This window comes from Chrysemys picta, chromosome 23 (genome assembly GCF_011386835.1).
Source record: "Chrysemys picta bellii isolate R12L10 chromosome 23, ASM1138683v2, whole genome shotgun sequence".
NCBI lineage: Eukaryota > Metazoa > Chordata > Testudines > Emydidae > Chrysemys > Chrysemys picta.
In genome coordinates this window covers 17,625,249-17,643,345 of record NC_088813.1, presented here as the reverse complement: position 1 = coordinate 17,643,345, position 18,097 = coordinate 17,625,249, and the positions used below count along the sequence as shown (strand labels likewise).

The window sequence follows — 18,097 nt, the reverse complement described above, 5'->3', positions numbered from 1 at the left end:
CTCATCGGGTCAGGGACCGGCTCTCCCCCCAAGTCTGTACAGCGCCTTGCACGTCACAGATGCTGTCGACACTACAGCAGCCAGGCAGCAGCTAAGATTTGTATAAAAATAGTTTATTAACATTTTACACATATTTATAAAATAGTTTTTAAAACTTCAGGCTGTCGGCAGTGGGACAGCGGCTCCTGGGGGCGAGGGACATTCACAGCTGTTCCAGCCCCACCCCCATGTCAGACAAGCAGAGCAGGAGCGAACCGGTGGGCACGGCAGGAAGCGGCTCTCAGAGCGAGGGAGAAACGCCCAGTTCTCAGGATTAAAAGGGCATAGGAAGAACCAGAGGGGTCGGCCAGGGCTCCTGATGGGGAGGGGGCTGGCAGAGAGCCGGGTCACTCTACAGACCCCAATGCTCGGTCATGTTTGAACACATGCTCACTAACACAATTAGATTCTAGTGCAGACAGGACACATGCAGTGGCGCCAACTTGTGGGGGACCCTGGGGACACGTGGGTCCAGCCTGCACGAGTTATCCCAGGTTAACTAGGATGAGGATTCCCGCACCCACGTCTGGCCCAGGGACAGCTTAGCCAACACATCCGAGTGCCCTAGTGCAGACAGGGCAGGATGTAACGTGTTAGCTGGGGGGGCGGGAGCTCACTCCACAGGGCCAGCTGAGCAGGACAATGCAGATAGCTGTCTGCACTAGGGCGAAGCTGTTCCAAAGTCTGTTATCTTGGTCTAGTCAGAACCCGGGGTCAGGTGACCCCAGGGCTGACGCACGGCACAGGGCTGGGGGCAGTCAGCACAGGGATTTTTGTCCGGGAGGGGTCAGCATCAGCAGCCCCCTGGGAGGTTTTAGGGCTAGGGTCACAGATGGGCTTTGAGAGTTGTGCTGGGCTAAAAGATGGCTATACACACACACAGGCTGGGACAGGGCAGGGCAGAAGAGGAGAGCCAGGAGCTCAGGACCAATCTCCAGAGAGGGACAGATGCTGCTGGGACATGGGGTGGCCTCTTCCGGGGCAGGGGGACGGAGGGGCCTCCTTTGATCCATAGGCAGGACATTCGGAGCTGAGCAGGTGATGGGGCTCGGGGGGTGATGACTGCCCAAATCCAGGCAGCAGCCAGCCCCCTCCCCCCCCCCCCCCCGACGAGACCAGGCCTGTGCGCTGCCAGCATTCGCACTCTGGTCCTGCTAGGGCATCGCTAACTCCCCTGGCAGCCCCCAGGTGCCCCGTGCTGCCCATCACAAAACCAGCATCCCCCAGAGGGTCAGCCCAGCGGGCCCAGGGCTGCACCCCACCACAGCACTCAGGGGGCTGCGTGGCCCAGAGCCCCTCACAGTGCTTCCCCCGAGGGAGGGCCCAATGAGCAGACGCAGCAGGAGATGAGCTGGAGGGGCTCTGGGCCTTCTCCCCACTCCCCGGGGCAGGGAGCTGGCCTCGGGGTGAACAGACACCAAGAGGAATCAATGGCCAGTGATTCTCTTGCAAGTTTAACGGCCCCAGCAGAGTTTGCAGAGCGAGGCCTCTGCACAGTGGACGTCACAGCGTGGCCGGCAGTACCTCCAGTTCACTGCCCGGCCCAGCCGCTCCTGCTCCCTCGAGGGCAGGCATCTGCTTCATGCTCTCGATTTCCACCTGCAAAGGAGAGATGAGTGGGAGCAAAGGGAACCAGGGCAAACTCCAGCCCCTCTCTCTGCACTGCCCAGGCAGAGCGCCTGCCTGTCGCTCGGAACGGGCACCCCTGAGCACTCGGTGGAGAGCAGCCAGGCACCCAGGCCCCAGGTTACCGATGGGAAAGCGCAGGAGGAGACAGGGTCACCGCGACCAAGAGTCGCTCTTCAGCCAGTGCCCATCCATGTGGCATCCGGGCACCACACAACGAACACTCAGTTACGCCCCCACCCACAGGCTCAGCTGTTAATCCTTCTAGATCCAACTCCAAGCGCCAGCTCCCGCTCTGACCCACACCCTGCCCCATGGGTGGAGGCCTGGGGGATTTCACTGACAGACATGCTGCTATCACAGAATACCCTGCAGCAGCAGCATGGGAGTTGGGGTTCAGGGGGTAGCACCCCGACGACAAGCCTTGGGTTTGTGAGATCCCAGTGAGGGAGGGGCTGGGGCAACCCCCCCCCCCCCCCGTGAATTTCCCATGCAGCACCGCATCCCCAGCGGCTCTCACCTGCAGCACCATACGCTTGGCCTGCTCCTCCTTGATTGCCATCTTGAGCTCCTCCATGTCCTTCCTGCAAAGGGCAGTGCACAGAGCTGGCTCTCCGGGGATCCGGGGGCTGGGGCTCAGGGCCAGAACCTCGGCCAGCTCCAAGAAGTCACCCCAGGAGCACCCAGCTCTGCCGGCCGCTGCTTCTCATGCAGGGCCTCCCATGAAGTTCAGCGCCAAACCTCGATCTCCCCAAGGCCAGGGGATTGCGTACAAACAGGGCAGGCACTCAGACCTCATTCCCCCTCCAGCCACGGCACCCTGGGCCGATTCACTGCTCTACCAGCTCACACAGACATGACCGGCCCGTGCTGCTCCGAGATGCTGGCCACAGGGCTCTCGGCCAGGGCTGGCACCAGGCCTGCCCCGCCCAGGGGTCACCGGCCCCGGATGGGACACTGCCCACCAGGGTTGACGTGCACATGGGCTGGCAGGCCAGGCCAGGGCTGAGGCTGCTGTAGGCAGTTGCCCCCAGACCCCAGCCCAGGAGAGAGGCAGCTCCAAGCACGGCTAGGAAGCAGAGTCTTGCGCTGTCCCATGGGGATGGGGAACGCTGCATGCAGCGGGCGACTCGGGGTGCTCTGGCTGGCCGTCTCAGCCACTGGGGTCAGCCCCTGCCAGGGCTCCAACAGCCCCCAGCTCCCCCACCCCCAGCCCCACTCACTGGTGCTGCACCCTCATCAGGTCCATCAGGATGCGCAGGGACCGGAGCTCGGCCACCAGTTCCTCCAGGGACAGCTTCTCCTGCGCCTTGGGGGGGTCGCCCAGGCTCTCCAGGGGCTGCAGCTCCCTGGCCTGGGCGCTGCTCTTGGCTGGGAGCAGAGGCGCCTTCACGTCCTGCAGGAGCAGAACCGATGGGAAACACTCCCAGCAGGGGCAGGGAAAGCCAGTCACTTTGCAACTAGGGAGTCCCACAGCTGGGCCCCCCCACCTAGCAGTCCCAGAGCTACGGGCACCGGGCAGGCGTTCCCCTAGGAAGAGCACCTCAGGGAACGCAGCAGGTCTCCAGCACCCATCTCCCCACTGGTGCTACCTGGCCCCCTCAGCTCACAGACCAAGTGGGTGCTCCTTGCCGGGCAGGGCCAGACACATGCAAACCCTTGCCAGGTGCACGGAGCTGGCCCCCGCGCTGCCCATGCGGCAGCTTCTCCCCAGCTCTCGGAGCACCAGTCCAAGTGCCGGCTCCCCAGACGGGAGGGGAGGGGCCGGCATGGGGTCAGCTCCCCTGACCTGAGCGCAGCACCAGGGAAGTGGCCCCCGCCCTGGCTGCCCAACACACTCGCTCCCGTCCCTGCCATGACTCCACATAGGCATAACTCTTGGAGAGACGTGGATTTAACCTGTCAACTGGCAGCGAGGTGGCACTCTGCTCTTCTGCTTCTCCTCCTCCCTCTCCCCAGCACCCAGGTGCAGCACCCCTTCTCCCCCCTCCGGTTCCTCCTACGGGATCTCCTGCAGGGCTCCCGGGACAGAGCCTGGGACCCGCCCCTCCGGGAGCCCAGCCCTGGGGCACAGCAGGGCCAGGGCAGTAGCCTGCAGGGTGGCCGATACCAGAGACGGTGACTCCTGCTACCCACTGCGCCACTCTGCCGGCATGTGGGGCTCCTAGGGGGGTTTATGGCGCTCTGCCTGTGCATGGGGTTGGGTCTACACCCTGCAGTCTACACTCGCTCGCTTCACCAGACCCTGCTCCCATGGGCCAAGCCTGGCACTGGCCCATTATTTCAGGTCCAAACTACCCAGCACCTTTAAAACCAGTTGGTGCCAAGGCCAGGATCCCCGCCCCGGTGCCGAGCACGCGGCAGCCCGTCAGCTCAGAAGGAGCACTGGGTGGAGGTGGGACACTCCTCCCCAGCACAGGACGCTGCTGTTTGGGGAGTGGCGCAGAGCGGTTAGAGCCACTCACCCTCCGGACACAAGGCAATTGCAGCAGAGAAACGGTGGGCAGCAAATGCAGCACAAGGAGCGTGCCCACCCAGCCCAGCGAGTCCAACCCTTCCCCACCCACCCCCAGCGAGGGGTGCTGCCCAGGCACTCACCGGAGAGCTAGCAGGCAGCTGGCTGGGAGGCTTCCTGCCTGGCATTTTGGGACGGGTCGTGGTCGGGTGGCTCAGTTTGGCATTGGAGATCAGGACGGCATCAAAGCAATTTGCATCTGCAAAACCAAGAGGCACCAGCAGCCCCCTCCCCATCAGCCAACGTGCAGGGCAGGCCCTGAGCTCCAGGGGCTGGGGGTGGCCCTGGGCACAAGGACTCCACCAGTTCCAAGCTGTGCTGTCAGGCTGAAGAGCTCTGCATCCAGACCGACCGTGCCCTGCCCGTGCACCCTCGGGCCGGGGCGACCCACACTGCTATCGCCAGACAGGGCAGCCAGGTGGCCCAAAGACCAGCCAGCGGGGCAGCCACAGAGCTCAACACCCGCCTGAGGTGCCGAGCTTTTGGGAACGTCCGGAGCTGTAAGGGGACTGAGCTGCTCCCTGCCCTCCCAAGACAGGTCCCCCTTTCTGCTCCGGAAGGGAGGGAGAGATTTGGCCAGCTGCAGCAGGGGACCGGCCGGCAGGACTCCTGGGTTCCACACGGCGTGGATTAGCTGGGCGAGCTGGCACTGGGAGGCCTGTTACATCGTGTGGGCTCCTCACACGCAAACAGCAGCAATGTCCTCACTTTCCTAGCCCAGGAGCAGCCCAGGCCAGAGCGGCGCCTGCCGGGGGTGCTCAGAACCCAGGGCAGGTGCCAGCCCTGCCCCAATGCCCTCAGTCCTGCCCGGGCAGAGACTCCTCCATCCATGCAGGCTCCAGTCACAGCTACCAATGGGCAGCTCCCCCTCGGCCCAGGGCTCTGCTGCTGGACACCGGAGGGAGATGCTACTCGCCCGCCCAGTGAAGGGAGGGATGGGAACGTGCCAGGTGGCAACAGGCTTACCTGGGTCCTTGGTCTTGCTCTTCTCCGCACTGGCTGGGACACAGTTCGTCGGGGTGCAGGGGGGCCTAGCAACGGCAGAGACGGTCCTGCACATTAGGGGGCTGCAGCCCACAGAGCCCCTGCCCTCTCGTGCCTCTTCCCCGCCTCCCCTTCGGCCACGTGCTGGGCCCATCCCACTCCTGTCACTTCCCTGCCCACCTGGGGGGCCAGGCAGGAGGGAGGGGCCTAACTCAGTTGCTCCGCCCCTTGCAGAAGTTTAACAGCCACATGCAAAGCTGGTGATGGCATTAGCGGTGCCAGAGGCAGGGGGCTGAGCGCAGATGGGCAGGGAGGAAGGCGCCCGCCCCGAATACCAAGATTAACCCCTGGAAGGTTTGCGAGAAGAGGCCCCCACCCCACAAGGGGGTGTTAACACAGCGCTACATTCCCCCCCCTCCCCCCCCCGCAGCCTGCAACAACCTCCTGCACCAGCTAGAGCCAGCCCTCTGCACAAGGGAAGGGGGCAGGGGCCCCTCACCTGCCGGCAAGGCTGGAGGCCAGTTTGGTCTTGGCAGGGACGGGAGGGGCTGGAGCCGCTTTCTTGCTGGCAGGGAGGTTCATCTTGGGCAGGTCCATCTTCTTCTGCACCTTGGACTCTGGGGGCAGAGGGAGGGGTGAGCAGCGGGAGACGGGCTGTTCCCCAGGACTTACCCTCCCAGCCCACGACTGGCCAGTGGCTGCAGCCAGGGTCCCAGGACAGTCCCCAGCCAGCAGACAAGGGCCCGCAGCCCGGGCCCCATCATGGCCGGGTCCCCCTCAGAGGCACATTCTTGGCCAGGGGAGTTTGCCCCAGGGGGCCATGGAAGTGCTGCTGTTATCCTGGTGTTTGAACGTTAGCCCTGGCCTGGGCCAGCCGCTACCAAGCGTTTCAGCCTCTGGGCCTGGCTGGGAGATTGGCAGCCTGCTGCGGTGACACCTCTGCACGCCCCACGGAGCCGCACATGGCAGGAAACGCTGCCTGCTGCACTCGCCTCTTCCCCAGCTGCCTCGAGCCTGGCTGGCCTCAGGGGCCGAACCCGCCCGGAGCCAGGCCAGGGCACGGACCGAAGCAGGAGGGGGCAGGCGGGCTACAGCCCAATGTAGGAAGCAGACGGCGGCCAGCTGCAGCCCTAGCCGTGCCCTTCCCCTCAGCTCCCCTCCTGACCAGGGATCCTGAGCGGCCTCCCTGGGCCGAGGGGAGGGAAAGCTACAGCCTGTCGCCCATGGGGAAGGGGGCAGACCCGGCTGAGGTATCAGGACTAGCCCCTCACACCCACCTCTACCAGCCGGCTCTAGGGTGACCAGATGTCCCGATTTTATAGGGACTGTTCCGATTTGTGGGTCTTTTTCTTATATAGGCTCCTATAACCCCCACCCCCGTCCCGATTTTTCACGCTTGCTGTCTGGTCACACTAGCCGGCTCCTTTTTAGCCAGCTGGGTGCCCACGGCACGTGCCCTCAGGGGGAGCAGCCCAGCAGTGCAGGTGGGTAGTTACCCATACATCCTGCTACCAGGATGGAGACTTGGCACTTCCCCCAGTGCCCATGGCCAGCCCGGCCCAGTGGGCAGCCCCATGCCCTCATGTACCTTTGGGTTCGTGTGTGGGCCGCAGCTCCGCTTTGATGGCGCTGGTGACTTTCTTCTCCGGCCTGAAGACTGGCAGAGAGGAGCAAGAGGAAGAGTGACATGCTGGCTGACTCAGGTGGGGGGCGGGATGCTCCCCCCCGGCACCGTCCCTGCTCCCTCAGCCCCCATAGCCCCCAGCCCCGTCTGCCCCAGGCCCTTCTCCGGCTCCATCCACCCGGGAGTCTCGCCACCCCTCAGGAGCCATCCCTGCAGCTGGGCCTGGGCTGGGGTGACACCGGGCCCCCTGGGTTGGGTGCACCTAGCAGACACCCCAGGGAGGTCGATGGGGTTTTGCTTACACCACAGACTCCCCCTGGCTGCCCAGGGGAGAGGAGAACCCGGCCCTGCCCAGGCCCGGCGAGGGGAGCAGAGGTGCTCGCTCAGGGTTGTCAGAAGCTCCCGGGAGGCGAGCAAATCAGCGGCATGGGGCTGACACCCACGCAGCCCAGACTGGTGCATCCGGGGAGCTACAGCAGCACCCAGCACCTGTGTGTGAATGCGCACGAGGGTGTGTGTGTGTGTGTGTACGTACACTCACGGTGGCCCGAGCTGCCCCTTTGGGCAGAGCTTAGAGCAGGGCTTTTGGCTGGCTTCACGCTGGCTTGGACTCTGCCTGCACTGTCAGCCTCACTGCCCCTGTGCCAAGGGGCACCAGGAGGGGGAGCTGGGCACTGTCCCTTGGGGTGCTCACAGCAGCTGGGATCTCAGAGCCCAGGGTGCCCCCAAAATACACCCAGAGTCTGACCACCAGAGTGGGATGAGCTCAGAGCCGGCCCATCCCCCAGACAGCTCTGAGCACCTCCCCACTGCAGCTACAAACCCCACTCCGCTCGCTGTCACATGCAGCCCACGTTCCCCAGCCAGAGGTGGTTGGTGCCTGCAGTCTGCACTTCCTCTGCCGGCTGCTGCACCAGCACAGTCCCTGCCCCCCCCCCCCACTAGTTCCTCAGGCCCAAGTCGAGATGGGCCCCCCACTGCAGGTCACGCGGCTCTCCGGCCGACAGCCTCTACCCCAGCCGCCTCCCTCCCGCCCCGGCGCCGCATCCATGCGGAGCGCCCAGCCAGGAAGCCAGCCCCAGCCCCCCCCCAGAGCTCTGGGCAGCTGAGCCCTGGGGACAGGTTACACCACATAACACCAAGGCAGCTCCGCTCCACCGCAGCCCTGCTAGCTCTCACCGGAGCAGCGCTGACCCCAGCTCTGAACCCTGCCTCTGCTAAACCAAGCCCTGACCCCTGAGGGTTCACACAAACCAAAGCCACCCACTGATTTCGTCCCTTTGCCAAGCACCGAGGCTGGGGCGCCCACCCCACAGCACCCACTCCCCACCCCACAGCACCCAGGCCTCCTGCCGGGGCCCCACGCAGGAGCTTGTGCCACAAGGGCAGGGGTGGGCACGAGCCCCTCCAGGCAGACCCAAGGGGAGAGCCCTGGTGATGGAAGCTCTGCCCACCCTGGGGCCAGAACCATCCCAGGTGGTTCAGTCTGCCACTTCTCAACAGATGCCAGCCTGGGGCTGGCCAGCCCCCTGCACCTCCCAGGGGACACTGAGTGGGGCTGAGAGATGGGCTGGGGGGGGAGGGGTGCTGAAAGCTGAAAGACGACAACGCTTCAGGAGCCTACAAGCCCCTGACCCAGCAAGAGCCTCCATGACGCAGACTGCCAAGGCCACTGAATCCAGCCCCGACCCCCCCCTCCCAGCCCCGGGGTGCAGCTGCTGTGTTCCCCACCCCAGGATGGCTCCTGTACACCCAGCACATTGGGATCCTCCAGGGGGCTAGAGCGGGAGGGCCCAGGGTTGGCACAGCGAGCGGTCACTCATAGGAGGGACCACTCCCCTCCATACCACTCTGCACCATGCGCATGCCATAGACAGCACAGAAAGCAGAGGTGACGTGGGTACCTGCCACCCCAGCCACACACGGGGCCTTCACAAGCTGTTTGCGGGGTTGGGGGGGGCCTGGGCCCAGGCTCCGGACTCCATCCGTCAGCTGCACTCACCGGCTGTCAGCAGGGACCTGCCCGCAGCGCTCCAGAGCACTGCTCCAAGCCAGAATGCTGCTCAGCCCCTGTACCCTGGGCACGTGACGCAGAGGAAACTAGCACCTCGCGGGAAAGGAAGTCACAGATGCAGAGCACCCAGGGCTTTGCCTGGCTCTGCAGCTTAGGAGCCTCTGCCATCACCGCGGCCCTGCCAGCTCCCCTGCTCACTGCCTGGCAGCGCTACCCAGGAGCCAGCCAGCCTAGCAGGGGAGTCTTGGTGACCCTGCAGCACGGGCCATGCACAGACTGCTTGGAGCTGCGCTTGGACCCACAGCTGCTCTGTTGATGAGCCCACGTCCAGCCCAGCCTCCGGGGCTGGCAGGACCCCCAAGCAGCCATGCAACAGCACCGGGCGGGGAGCCAGGCAGTGCCAGCCCACGGCCTCCATCGGGTCTGCTTCACCAGGGAGGGGCTCGCAGCCAGGCCCCCCCCCCGTCAGCTCGGACCCTCCCACCGTGGGCTCCTTACTTACTCGACTCCTGGCTCCGCGAGGGCACCACCGCCTTAATCTGCAACAGAGCAGAGCCCGATGAGCAGGAGGGGCACATCCTGCGGCGGCTCCTGGTCATTCTTTGCCCCGTGTTCAGAGCGTCTCGGAGCCGGGCGAGGCCAGCACCGCACAGGGCAGAATGAGGTGCCATCGGCGTCCCTGCAGCTGGGCAGGATTCTCTCTCCTCCCACCCCAGCTCACCCCCAGCCAGACGCGTCCCGGGCTCTTCCCTTCGTAGCTCCAGGGACCGGTGCTGCCCGGGGCAAGCCGCCGGCAGAGGTGAGCCCAGCGGCGGAGCAGGAGCCGGGTACCAGGCTAGGAGGGCAGAACTGAGCTATTTATTACTACAATTGCAAGCTTGCCATGCGGATTTCCTCGTCCAGCCCCAGAGCCTGCGTGCCCAGCCGGCCCCGGCCCAGGGCAGGAGAGTAACTTCTGGCCCCTGCCCGCATTCCCTGGTCCCTGCCCGTGGCTCTCGCCAGCTGAGCTAAGGGATGGGCATGGACCACCCTTGGGTGTTCCCTCGGGGTCACTGCGCCACCTGCTGGGGGAACCCAGAACACTGCCGTTCCCTCCCCCACTGCAATGGGGTCAGGAGCCATTCGCCCAAGTGAATGGCTGCTCCCGGTGTCAGAGCTCCTGCCCCGAGGCCTGCGCCCCCCGCCCCACACAGGGCTGCTCGCTGGACCCCCCATGCCAGCCAGCCCAAGGCAGGGGGCCCAACCCCGGCACTCACCTTTGGCACCAGGGGCTGCAGCAGCATCACAAAGTTATCGGGGAAGAGGCCTCTCTTGCCACCACATTCCCCTTCCCACCAGCCCTCCTCCTCCGTCTCCTGCAAGGCAAGCAGGGAGTGCCCAGCTCAGGCCGGGGTGCTACCCACGATCCCCCCCGTACGGCCCAGCACCCCGGCCACGGGCTCAGACATCGCGGAGCACAGGGGGTGAACACCAGGCCAAAGCCCAAGGGGGTGGCACCCACTCCAACCTGCCCTGCTCCCTCACGGCACCCAGCACGGCCAGCAGAGCCCACCCGGGGCCAGACCCCTTGAGCAGGAGGGGCTCAGAGTGGACCGAACACCCTGGCTCCAGCAGGTCCCTGGCATCAGGGACACGGTTGGGAGGGGCAGTGAAAGAGAGGCACTGTGGGGGCGTTGTGATGCCCACAGCTCCCTCCATGCAGGGAGGGGATCACAGCCCTGTGCCCCACGGGGATGGTGCATTGCTGGGGGCCCCTTCAGGGCACGACGGCTGGCACTGGTACCTTCCCCCAGAAGCTGCAGCCAGCGGTGCCGACGGGACTGGCACCAAGAGCAGCTCAACTGGGCTCCCGGAGCCGGGAAGCCAGCCAGGGGATCTGGAGCCCCCCCGAGACAGGACGGGGTGTCGAGGGAACAGAGCGCAGTGGAGATGTGGGGCTGAGACCCAGAGACTCACGCCCTCCAGTACCAGGCTCCACCATTTGGGGTTCCCCATCTGGTTGGTGGAGCAAAGGGGCCAGGGCTGTCAGCTCTGTGTCCCCTGTATCATGCCCAGAGGCCACAGTGATGGGCCAATGACACACTAATGAGCTGCTCCCTGGCTGGGGGGCAGGCAGCTGCGAGGGGGCTGGCTTCCCCACCAGTGAGATGGCAGATCAGCACCCCCCAGGGGGATCACAGCTTGCCCTGGCAGCCCCCCCACCGTCCCCAGCTCCCACCTTGCAGAGAACCAAAACCACGTCTCCTCTCTTCAGCTGCAGCTCGTCCTGGAGCTCCGGCTCGTAGTCGAACATGGCCTTGCAGTACTCGGCCTCGCAGTCTGGACGGGAGGGGAGAGAAGGGGCTCAGAGGAAAGCCCCACAGGGTCACCAGTTGGGGGCGCTGTGCTGCTCACAGGGAAAGGACACCTCCCCCCCCCCCCCCCCCGGTGAGCTCTAGGAACCAGCCCAGTGAACCCAGCCAGGGAATCAGACCCTGCTCGAGTGGGGGCGGGGAAGGGTCCATGCTGCATGAGCCAGCGGGAGCACAGGCCTGGGGGCCTGGACCCAGATCCCAGCCCCACCACTGCCTAGCTCAGAGGCCCTGGGCAAGCAGCTCCCCTGGGCTGGGGGGATCCATCCTGCCCTGGGGCAGTGGCTGGGAATCGCTCCTTGAGGACTGTTGGGGGCATGGTTCTCCCTTCCCATCCACTACAGCCCCAGGGCCGGCCCCTCCCCAGCTAGGGCCCCACAGGTGACACTGCTACTCAGCAGAGGCAGCAGGCTCCATGGGGCAGGGGAGTGCAGGCAGGCCTCACTCACACGGCTGCAGGGGCTGGCTTGGCGGGGGGCTCTGGGTTGCGGCAATGGGCTTCTCCAACTTCTTGGGGGGCTCTGGCTGTGGAGGAGACACAAGGCTCGTTAGTGCTCAGGGAGTGCGTGTCTCAGGAGGGAGCGCGTGCTCAGAGCACCGAGCTTCCACACCCCCACAAGCACCCCAGAATGGAGGCGGACACTCTGTCAGAATGTGGGGGAGTCAGGGCCCTGCACCCTCCCCACCACTTCCTGCGATTCACCGTGACTCTCAGCCAGCCAGTAAAACAGAAGGTTTATTAGATGACAGGACCACTGTCCCAAGCAGAGCGTGTAGGTACAACCAGGACCCCTCAGCCAGGTCCCTCTGGGGGGCAAGGATCTTAGACCCCAGACTTGGGGTTTCCTGCCTCTTCCCAGCCAGCCCCAAACTGAAAACCAAAAACCCCTCCAGCAGGCTCTCTCCTCCTCCTTCTCTCCCCCTCTCCCTTTGTCCAGTTTCCCAGGCAAAGGTGTTGACCCGCCCCACCCCACCCCTTCCTAGCTCAGGTTACAGGCTCAGGTACCGTCCCTCACCTAAAGGCACCCCCGGCTCTCCAATCCCCGGGCCGACAGACAGTCCCAGTAAAACTAACCGACATTCCCAGGTCAATCCACGCCGGTCCCTACTGCATCACACTCTCCCACTGACCCCCCTCCTAGAGCAGGACCAACCTGGGCCCACGGGAGCCTGGGGTAGCCAGCAGTGCCTGGGCAAGCGCCCACCAGCCCCAGCCCAACCGGCCACCCCTGGGTGGGGCTTTATGGCCTGGCCCAGGAGCAGCCAGACAGGTTCACCTGCTGGGTCAGGCCACCAGCTAGCCAGTCTCTGGGGCTGCTCCGGGCGGAAGGTGAATCCCAGGACTGTCCCTCCCCCCGTCCCTCTGCCCAACCCAAACACTCACCTTCTCTGCCTCCTTTATGATGAAGGTCTCATCAGTCAGCTTCGGTCTCTGCTTCCCAGCCCCATTCTTCAGGAGGGGCTCTGGGGCCACCAGCCCTGCACACACCATGGGGGGAGCGGGTTATCTCAGGGCACCTGGGATGGGACAGCCCCTCTGGGGGGCACAGACACTGCTCTGACCCAGAGCGTCAGCAACCTGCCAGCTCCCAGCACAGGGGCCCTGCCCGCCCCCCGCCCCGCTGGTGAGGACGCAGCACTGGGGGAGCTCATGCTTTGCGCCTTGGGGTCTTCCCAGATCAGCTCCTCCACATGTCACAGCTGCTGCAGCCTGGGGTCTCTCCTGGGGGGAGGATCAAGGCAGCGGAAGAGAAGGGAGCCAGGCCCAGCTACCCAGCCCCATTGCCGCTCCCCGCTCCCTCCTACCTGGGGGCAGCCTGTCCAGCTCCTGGACGAAGTTGGAGGGGAAAGCACCAACCTGGCCGTTCTTCCTGCCCAGCCACCAGCCATCCTCGATCTGCCGGGGAAGAGAACGGCTCAGAGCTGAGCCCCACCAGCCGCGGACCCAGTGCGCCCAGAGCATCTCCAGCAGCCGGGCTTGGACGGTGCCACTGTGCCCACCCCGGCCAGCCCCCCACTATGGCATTTCCCTTGGGCATTGGGAGGGAGCCTGGGTGTCCCAGCCAAACCCCAGCCTCCCGAAAGCGCTGCCTGCAACGTCCATTGGACACAGACTGCCTCTCCTCCCCTGGTCCTGACCCACAGCGTTGCTGTGTGCCGTTACGCCATGGCCAGACCCCACCCCAGACATGGCTGCTCATTTCAATGCCAGGCGACACAGCCCTTTAGCTTGAACAGGAGATCCAGAGGGGCTAGAATGGGGCCAGGCTGCCCCTCCTGAGGTCTCCCATCGCCTGCCCAGGTCCCCACCTGCTTGGCCTTCCCATGTCCCTCCCAACGCAGACATTAGAGCAGACTTCGGGGCACTGCACCTGCTGTACGGAGGGGTGGGAGCTGTGCACACCTCTCCGGTGGAGCTGGGAAGCAGATCTTGCCCTGCCTGCTTGGCCTCGCTGCTACCCTCATGGCACAGAGGGGAGGGGCAGGCTTTGGCCCTCTGCTGCAGGACCGTAGCTAACTGAAGCCTGGTCCCTGTCCCCGCTGGGCTCTGGCCTAAGGAGTCCCTGCCCAGCAGTGCCTGCAGACAGCACCGCGACCCAGGCACAGGCAGACCACAGGTGCCAGGGGCTGGAAACAACCCTCCAGCCACCTCCCACTGCTCCCTGCCCCCCAGGAAGGAACAATGCACCTGCACCCCAGCTGCCCTCAACAGCCATTCCCAAGCACATGGGCCTTGGTCTCCGCTCCCAGGCTCCGGCAGGTGCCCCCCAGCCCTGCTCACCTCCTGCAGGATCTGCACCAGCTCCCCGGCCTTCAGCTGCAGCTCATCCGCCTTCTCCGGTGTATAGCTGAAGTTCACCTTGCACCAGCGCTGCCTTTGCACCGGCGGCTTCTTCGCTGGCGTGGGAACAGCAGGAGAGACACGTCACTCAGGGAGGGGAGGCTGGGGGACGGGCTGCACGGTGCCTGCCGGGGGAAGAGCTCAGAGACTGTACCCCACCCCTTGGTCTGATGCACTAGGGGCTTCACGGCTCAGCTTATAAGGGGTCCCCAGACTTTGCCTGCACTGGGATTCCCCCCCACTCCTCTGACTGCCCCACTGCAAATCCTGGTAACCCCAGGAACGGGGCTGACTCCCAGCAGCGTGTCAAACCAACCCTTCTCCCCCAGACGCTGCCCCCCTGCGCTCCACAACGTCAGCTCTCACTAAACAGTAAGGTCTGGAGCCCTGACAGGTTTTCAAGCTTTCCTTCACCCCTATAACAAGTGGGAAGCGAGGCAGCCAGCCTGCCTGAATCTGCAGACAGCCAGAAACGAGAACTCAGAGGTGGAGAACTGCCCTGTGCAACTAGAAGGGAGGTTGACTCTGAAACCTAATGAGGGCATTTCTGGTTTCAGCCCTGATAACCATTTCACTGCAGATCAAAGCAGAGGACAAAGAAGGGTGATGGTGTGATGATTGGGAACCTCGTTTGCTGCTTTGTGGGGATGGAGCTTGGTTTGTAGGTGGAGCTTAGGAGACTCCCACCCCCCACCCTAGTTCGAGCTCTCTGCCCACCCTCTGGAGCTCAAGCCCTGCCCCCCGACAGGAGATGGCTCGGTCCACGGTGTGCTGCTTTGCTAGTGTAGGGCCGGCGCCTCCCGGGCCAGTCTCGCTGGAGGGAGGCCAGGCTGTGGGGTGGGAGGAGAGAGGTGCCAGTGTCTGGCATGGCCAGGCCCAACTCGCTCCCCCTACACACTGCTCCCACCCCCCCAGGTAGACCCTCTCAGCTCAACACCCCTTGCGGCTCAGCCGGCAAACACAGAGCCTTCGGGGGTAAGAGGCAGGAAGCCCATTTCCCACCTCCCCCCAGCAGGAAACCTGGCTGCCTCCCTACTGCTGGAAGAGCCCCTACCCCCCTCCCTCTCACAGCCTGCCCCGAACCCCCATGGGCTCCACACTGCCCCCCACACTGGTTCCTGGCCCAAGCAGGGGACTGAGGCCTTGGCAGGGGGTCCTGGCACACTGCAGTGGCAGGGCAGGAAAAACGGATCAGCAGCTGCCCCCAAGTCAGGAGCCAGCCACCCCCCCAGCATGGTGCTCCCTAGTGGCTCCTCCTCCTGCCCCCAGCCCCAGGAGGCGGTTCAGCAAGCGGGTCCTGAGCCGACGGCAGCAGGCTCAGGTCCTTACGGGGAAGGCAGCCGACGCGCCCCACAGCTGAGGCAGCACCGCAGGGAGCCCAGGCAGGGCAGGTGTCAGTGGCATGGCGCCTTCCCTCCCCAGCCCTAGTGCAGCAGAGATGCTGCCGCCCCACCAGACCCATTGTGATCTGCTGGGTTCCCATTGGGTTGGAGAACAGGCCCATTGTGTAGGTCAGCCAATCAGAGGCCAGCGTGTCAATAACAGGTTTGCCTGGCAGTGGTGAAAATGCCACAGCTGGGCCCTGTGCAGAGCCACGGGTTGATGAGCGAAGGGTCCCGAGCTGACAGCTGCCACCATGGCACAGAGCCCTATGGGGACCACGTGGGGGCCCCACCCCAGCTCTGGGGAAGGGAGCGGTCTTTGGCCAGGAAGATAGAGGGAGCAGGGGTCTTGTCCCCCAGGGCTCAGCACACGCAGTTAGGGGGGTGGGGGGAGAGAGAGAAGGAGATACGGTCAGGGCACCTGGGAGCACCAGCTGGGGGACCCGGCTGGCCAAGGCACAGAGACTTGGGATGCCGCTCGCCTCCAGCGGGATGAGGAGGCAGCGAGTCTGGGACGGGCGGGTGACGCTGCATCAGTGAAAAGGGCAGTGCCACGCCCACACTCTGCCCGCATGCATGGGAGAGCCACCAGCACTGCCAACAGCTCAACCGAGCCCCCCGCAGCCGAAGCACCTAGGGACCCTGGAGCCTCCTTGCAGAGATGGCAATAGAACCCAGGAGTCCTGGCACCCAGCTCCCACCTCTCCAGCTACCGGCCCATTTTCAGGTGCGTCTCCACGCCAATCTCAAACCCTGAGTCCTCAGCTTCCCCTCCCCCACCCCCGGTTACTCTGGCACCCACCACTTGCACGCCCACCCGACGGTTCGTGCCCCAGCATCCCGCGAGTGAGGGAGCCTGGAAACCGTGCTCTTTACACTGGTGTCCCAGGCCCTGGGTCTCTGGCACGCCCTGCCCGAGGGGCCCCGCCAGCGCACGGCGCCAGCCACTCACCAAAGCGGGTCGAGCGGGGGCACCTCCGACCTCCGTCAGCCATGAGAGATGTTGGGATTTCCTGGGGCAGACAGAGCACAGGCAGAGTAAGGAGCCGACGTGCTGGGCCGGGGGATGTGAAACCCGCGGCAGCTTGTCGCCCCTCGGAAGTGAAACTCCCGCAGCCACAGGGACGGAGCAACCTTGGAGATCTGCTCCCAGGTAATGGCGGAAAGTCAGGGGTCATGAGGTGCCTGTCTCAGATGGAGGGGGAGGGTAGCACCAGCCCCAAGGGCCAGCCTGGGGCACACTGCAGAGGCACTGGGGGCACTTGGGTGGGTCTATTGCATCCCCCACTGGCTAGTGTCTAGGGCGGCCCAGACATCTTAGAGGAAGGGCTCCCCAGGAGTTAACCCCTCCCTCTCGCTAGTCCTCGCTGGCCTGCCACACAACAACCAGTGGCGCCCAACCCAGGACACAGAGCATGGGCCCCACTGGACAGATAGACATGTGGGGGCAAAGCAGGAATAGAACCCAGGTGTCCTGACTCCCAGCCCTGGGCTGGAGTCGCAGAAGAGAAAAAGAAAACACCAGGGTCACCAGCCACAAACACCCCATATCTGCAGAAAGCAGCCAGTGCCGGGGGGACCCAGCCCCACCCCAGGCAGGGCCAATACCAGCATCAGCCCTCGCTCATTTCCAGGGGCAACCCACTGGGATTATCCAGAGAGAAATGCCACAGAAGGCCCCGCCCAAGGGAAGGGGGGCTCCTGAGGCAACCTCTAGCCATGGGCTGTAGAAGGAGCCGGCTCCCACTAGCTCACCCGTCTTGCACAGCAGCCCCCACCCACAGCAGCCATCTGGGCAGTAGTTACTAGGAGAGGGGAAGCAGCTGCCTGTCCTGCTTATATAGGTGACTTGGGAGGGTGTGTCCCAGGGACCCCGCCCCTTTGCCCTGCCCCCCAGAGAGGCCCAGGGGAATGCTGGGACACTGGAGGATCTGGGGCCTGTTTTGCATTGCATGATTTGCAGCTGCACACTGATTGCTCAGCACCCCTGAACATCAGGCCGTAGGTGGCTCTGGAGTCCTGCAGGTGTGTGTCGATGTGCACACCTTCCAGATGGCTGCAGGGCGTGGGCATGCGCACCTGTGGGGGTGGATGCACTCGGTCTCCTGCCCAGGTCAGGTTTGCTTTGGGAAGCTGCCAAGCCACCTCCGAAGCCCGGCCCGCCAGGCTGTGTGGGCAAGTCAGGCAAGACGTGGATTCAGCCGTGAGATGGGCCCCGTGCTGTGGGCAGGAGCATGTGGAAGATGGTCCCGTGCCCCGGGCAGGGCAGGGGAAGTGCTCCCGCTTCTGCGTGGCGGCGTGTCCGTCCGTAACCCGACAGGATCCCCCGCCCCACTCACCTGCACAAACTGCCGGGGGAAGAGCCCCGTCTTGCCAGCCAGCTCCCCCTGCAGCCACCCCTCCTCCGGGCCCGACTCCACCTTCTGCACGATGTCCCCGGCTTTCAGCTGCAGCTCATCATCCCGCTGCCCAGCAAAATCCACCAGAACCAGGACCTCCCCTAGCACCGGGAGAGAGGGAGGCTGAGAGGGGGGTTCTGCTCGGCACCCGTGGGGGCAGGAGCGGAGCTTCCTGAACAAGGCTGGGCCAGTGCGGGAGCCTGAGCCCAGGAGCTGCCCTCAGTTTGCCCAGCCTGGTGCAAGGGCGCAGGGCCTGGAGCCATCTCTCTGTGCTGCCCATGGGGGCGCGAGCATCAGGGCTGGAGCTCACCTGGATGGAGC

General features: G+C 64.8%; 1 protein-coding gene across 1 annotated transcript; it reads right to left on the bottom strand.

Moving 5' to 3' along the window:
- Positions 1 to 92: 92 nt before the first annotated feature.
- On the bottom strand, positions 93 to 18,054 carry SH3D21 (SH3 domain containing 21). The gene is given in 17 exon segments (XM_042853991.2): positions 93 to 1,638; positions 2,186 to 2,249; positions 2,889 to 3,061; positions 4,264 to 4,379; positions 5,147 to 5,211; positions 5,664 to 5,781; positions 6,753 to 6,821; positions 9,305 to 9,341; positions 10,059 to 10,157; positions 11,021 to 11,121; positions 11,603 to 11,678; positions 12,538 to 12,632; positions 12,960 to 13,050; positions 13,936 to 14,051; positions 16,330 to 16,390; positions 17,717 to 17,926; positions 17,929 to 18,054. Coding segments are annotated over 17 exon segments (1,698 nt in total). The 5' UTR covers positions 18,040 to 18,054; the 3' UTR covers positions 93 to 1,542.
- Between the last annotated feature and the right edge of the window lie 43 nt (positions 18,055 to 18,097).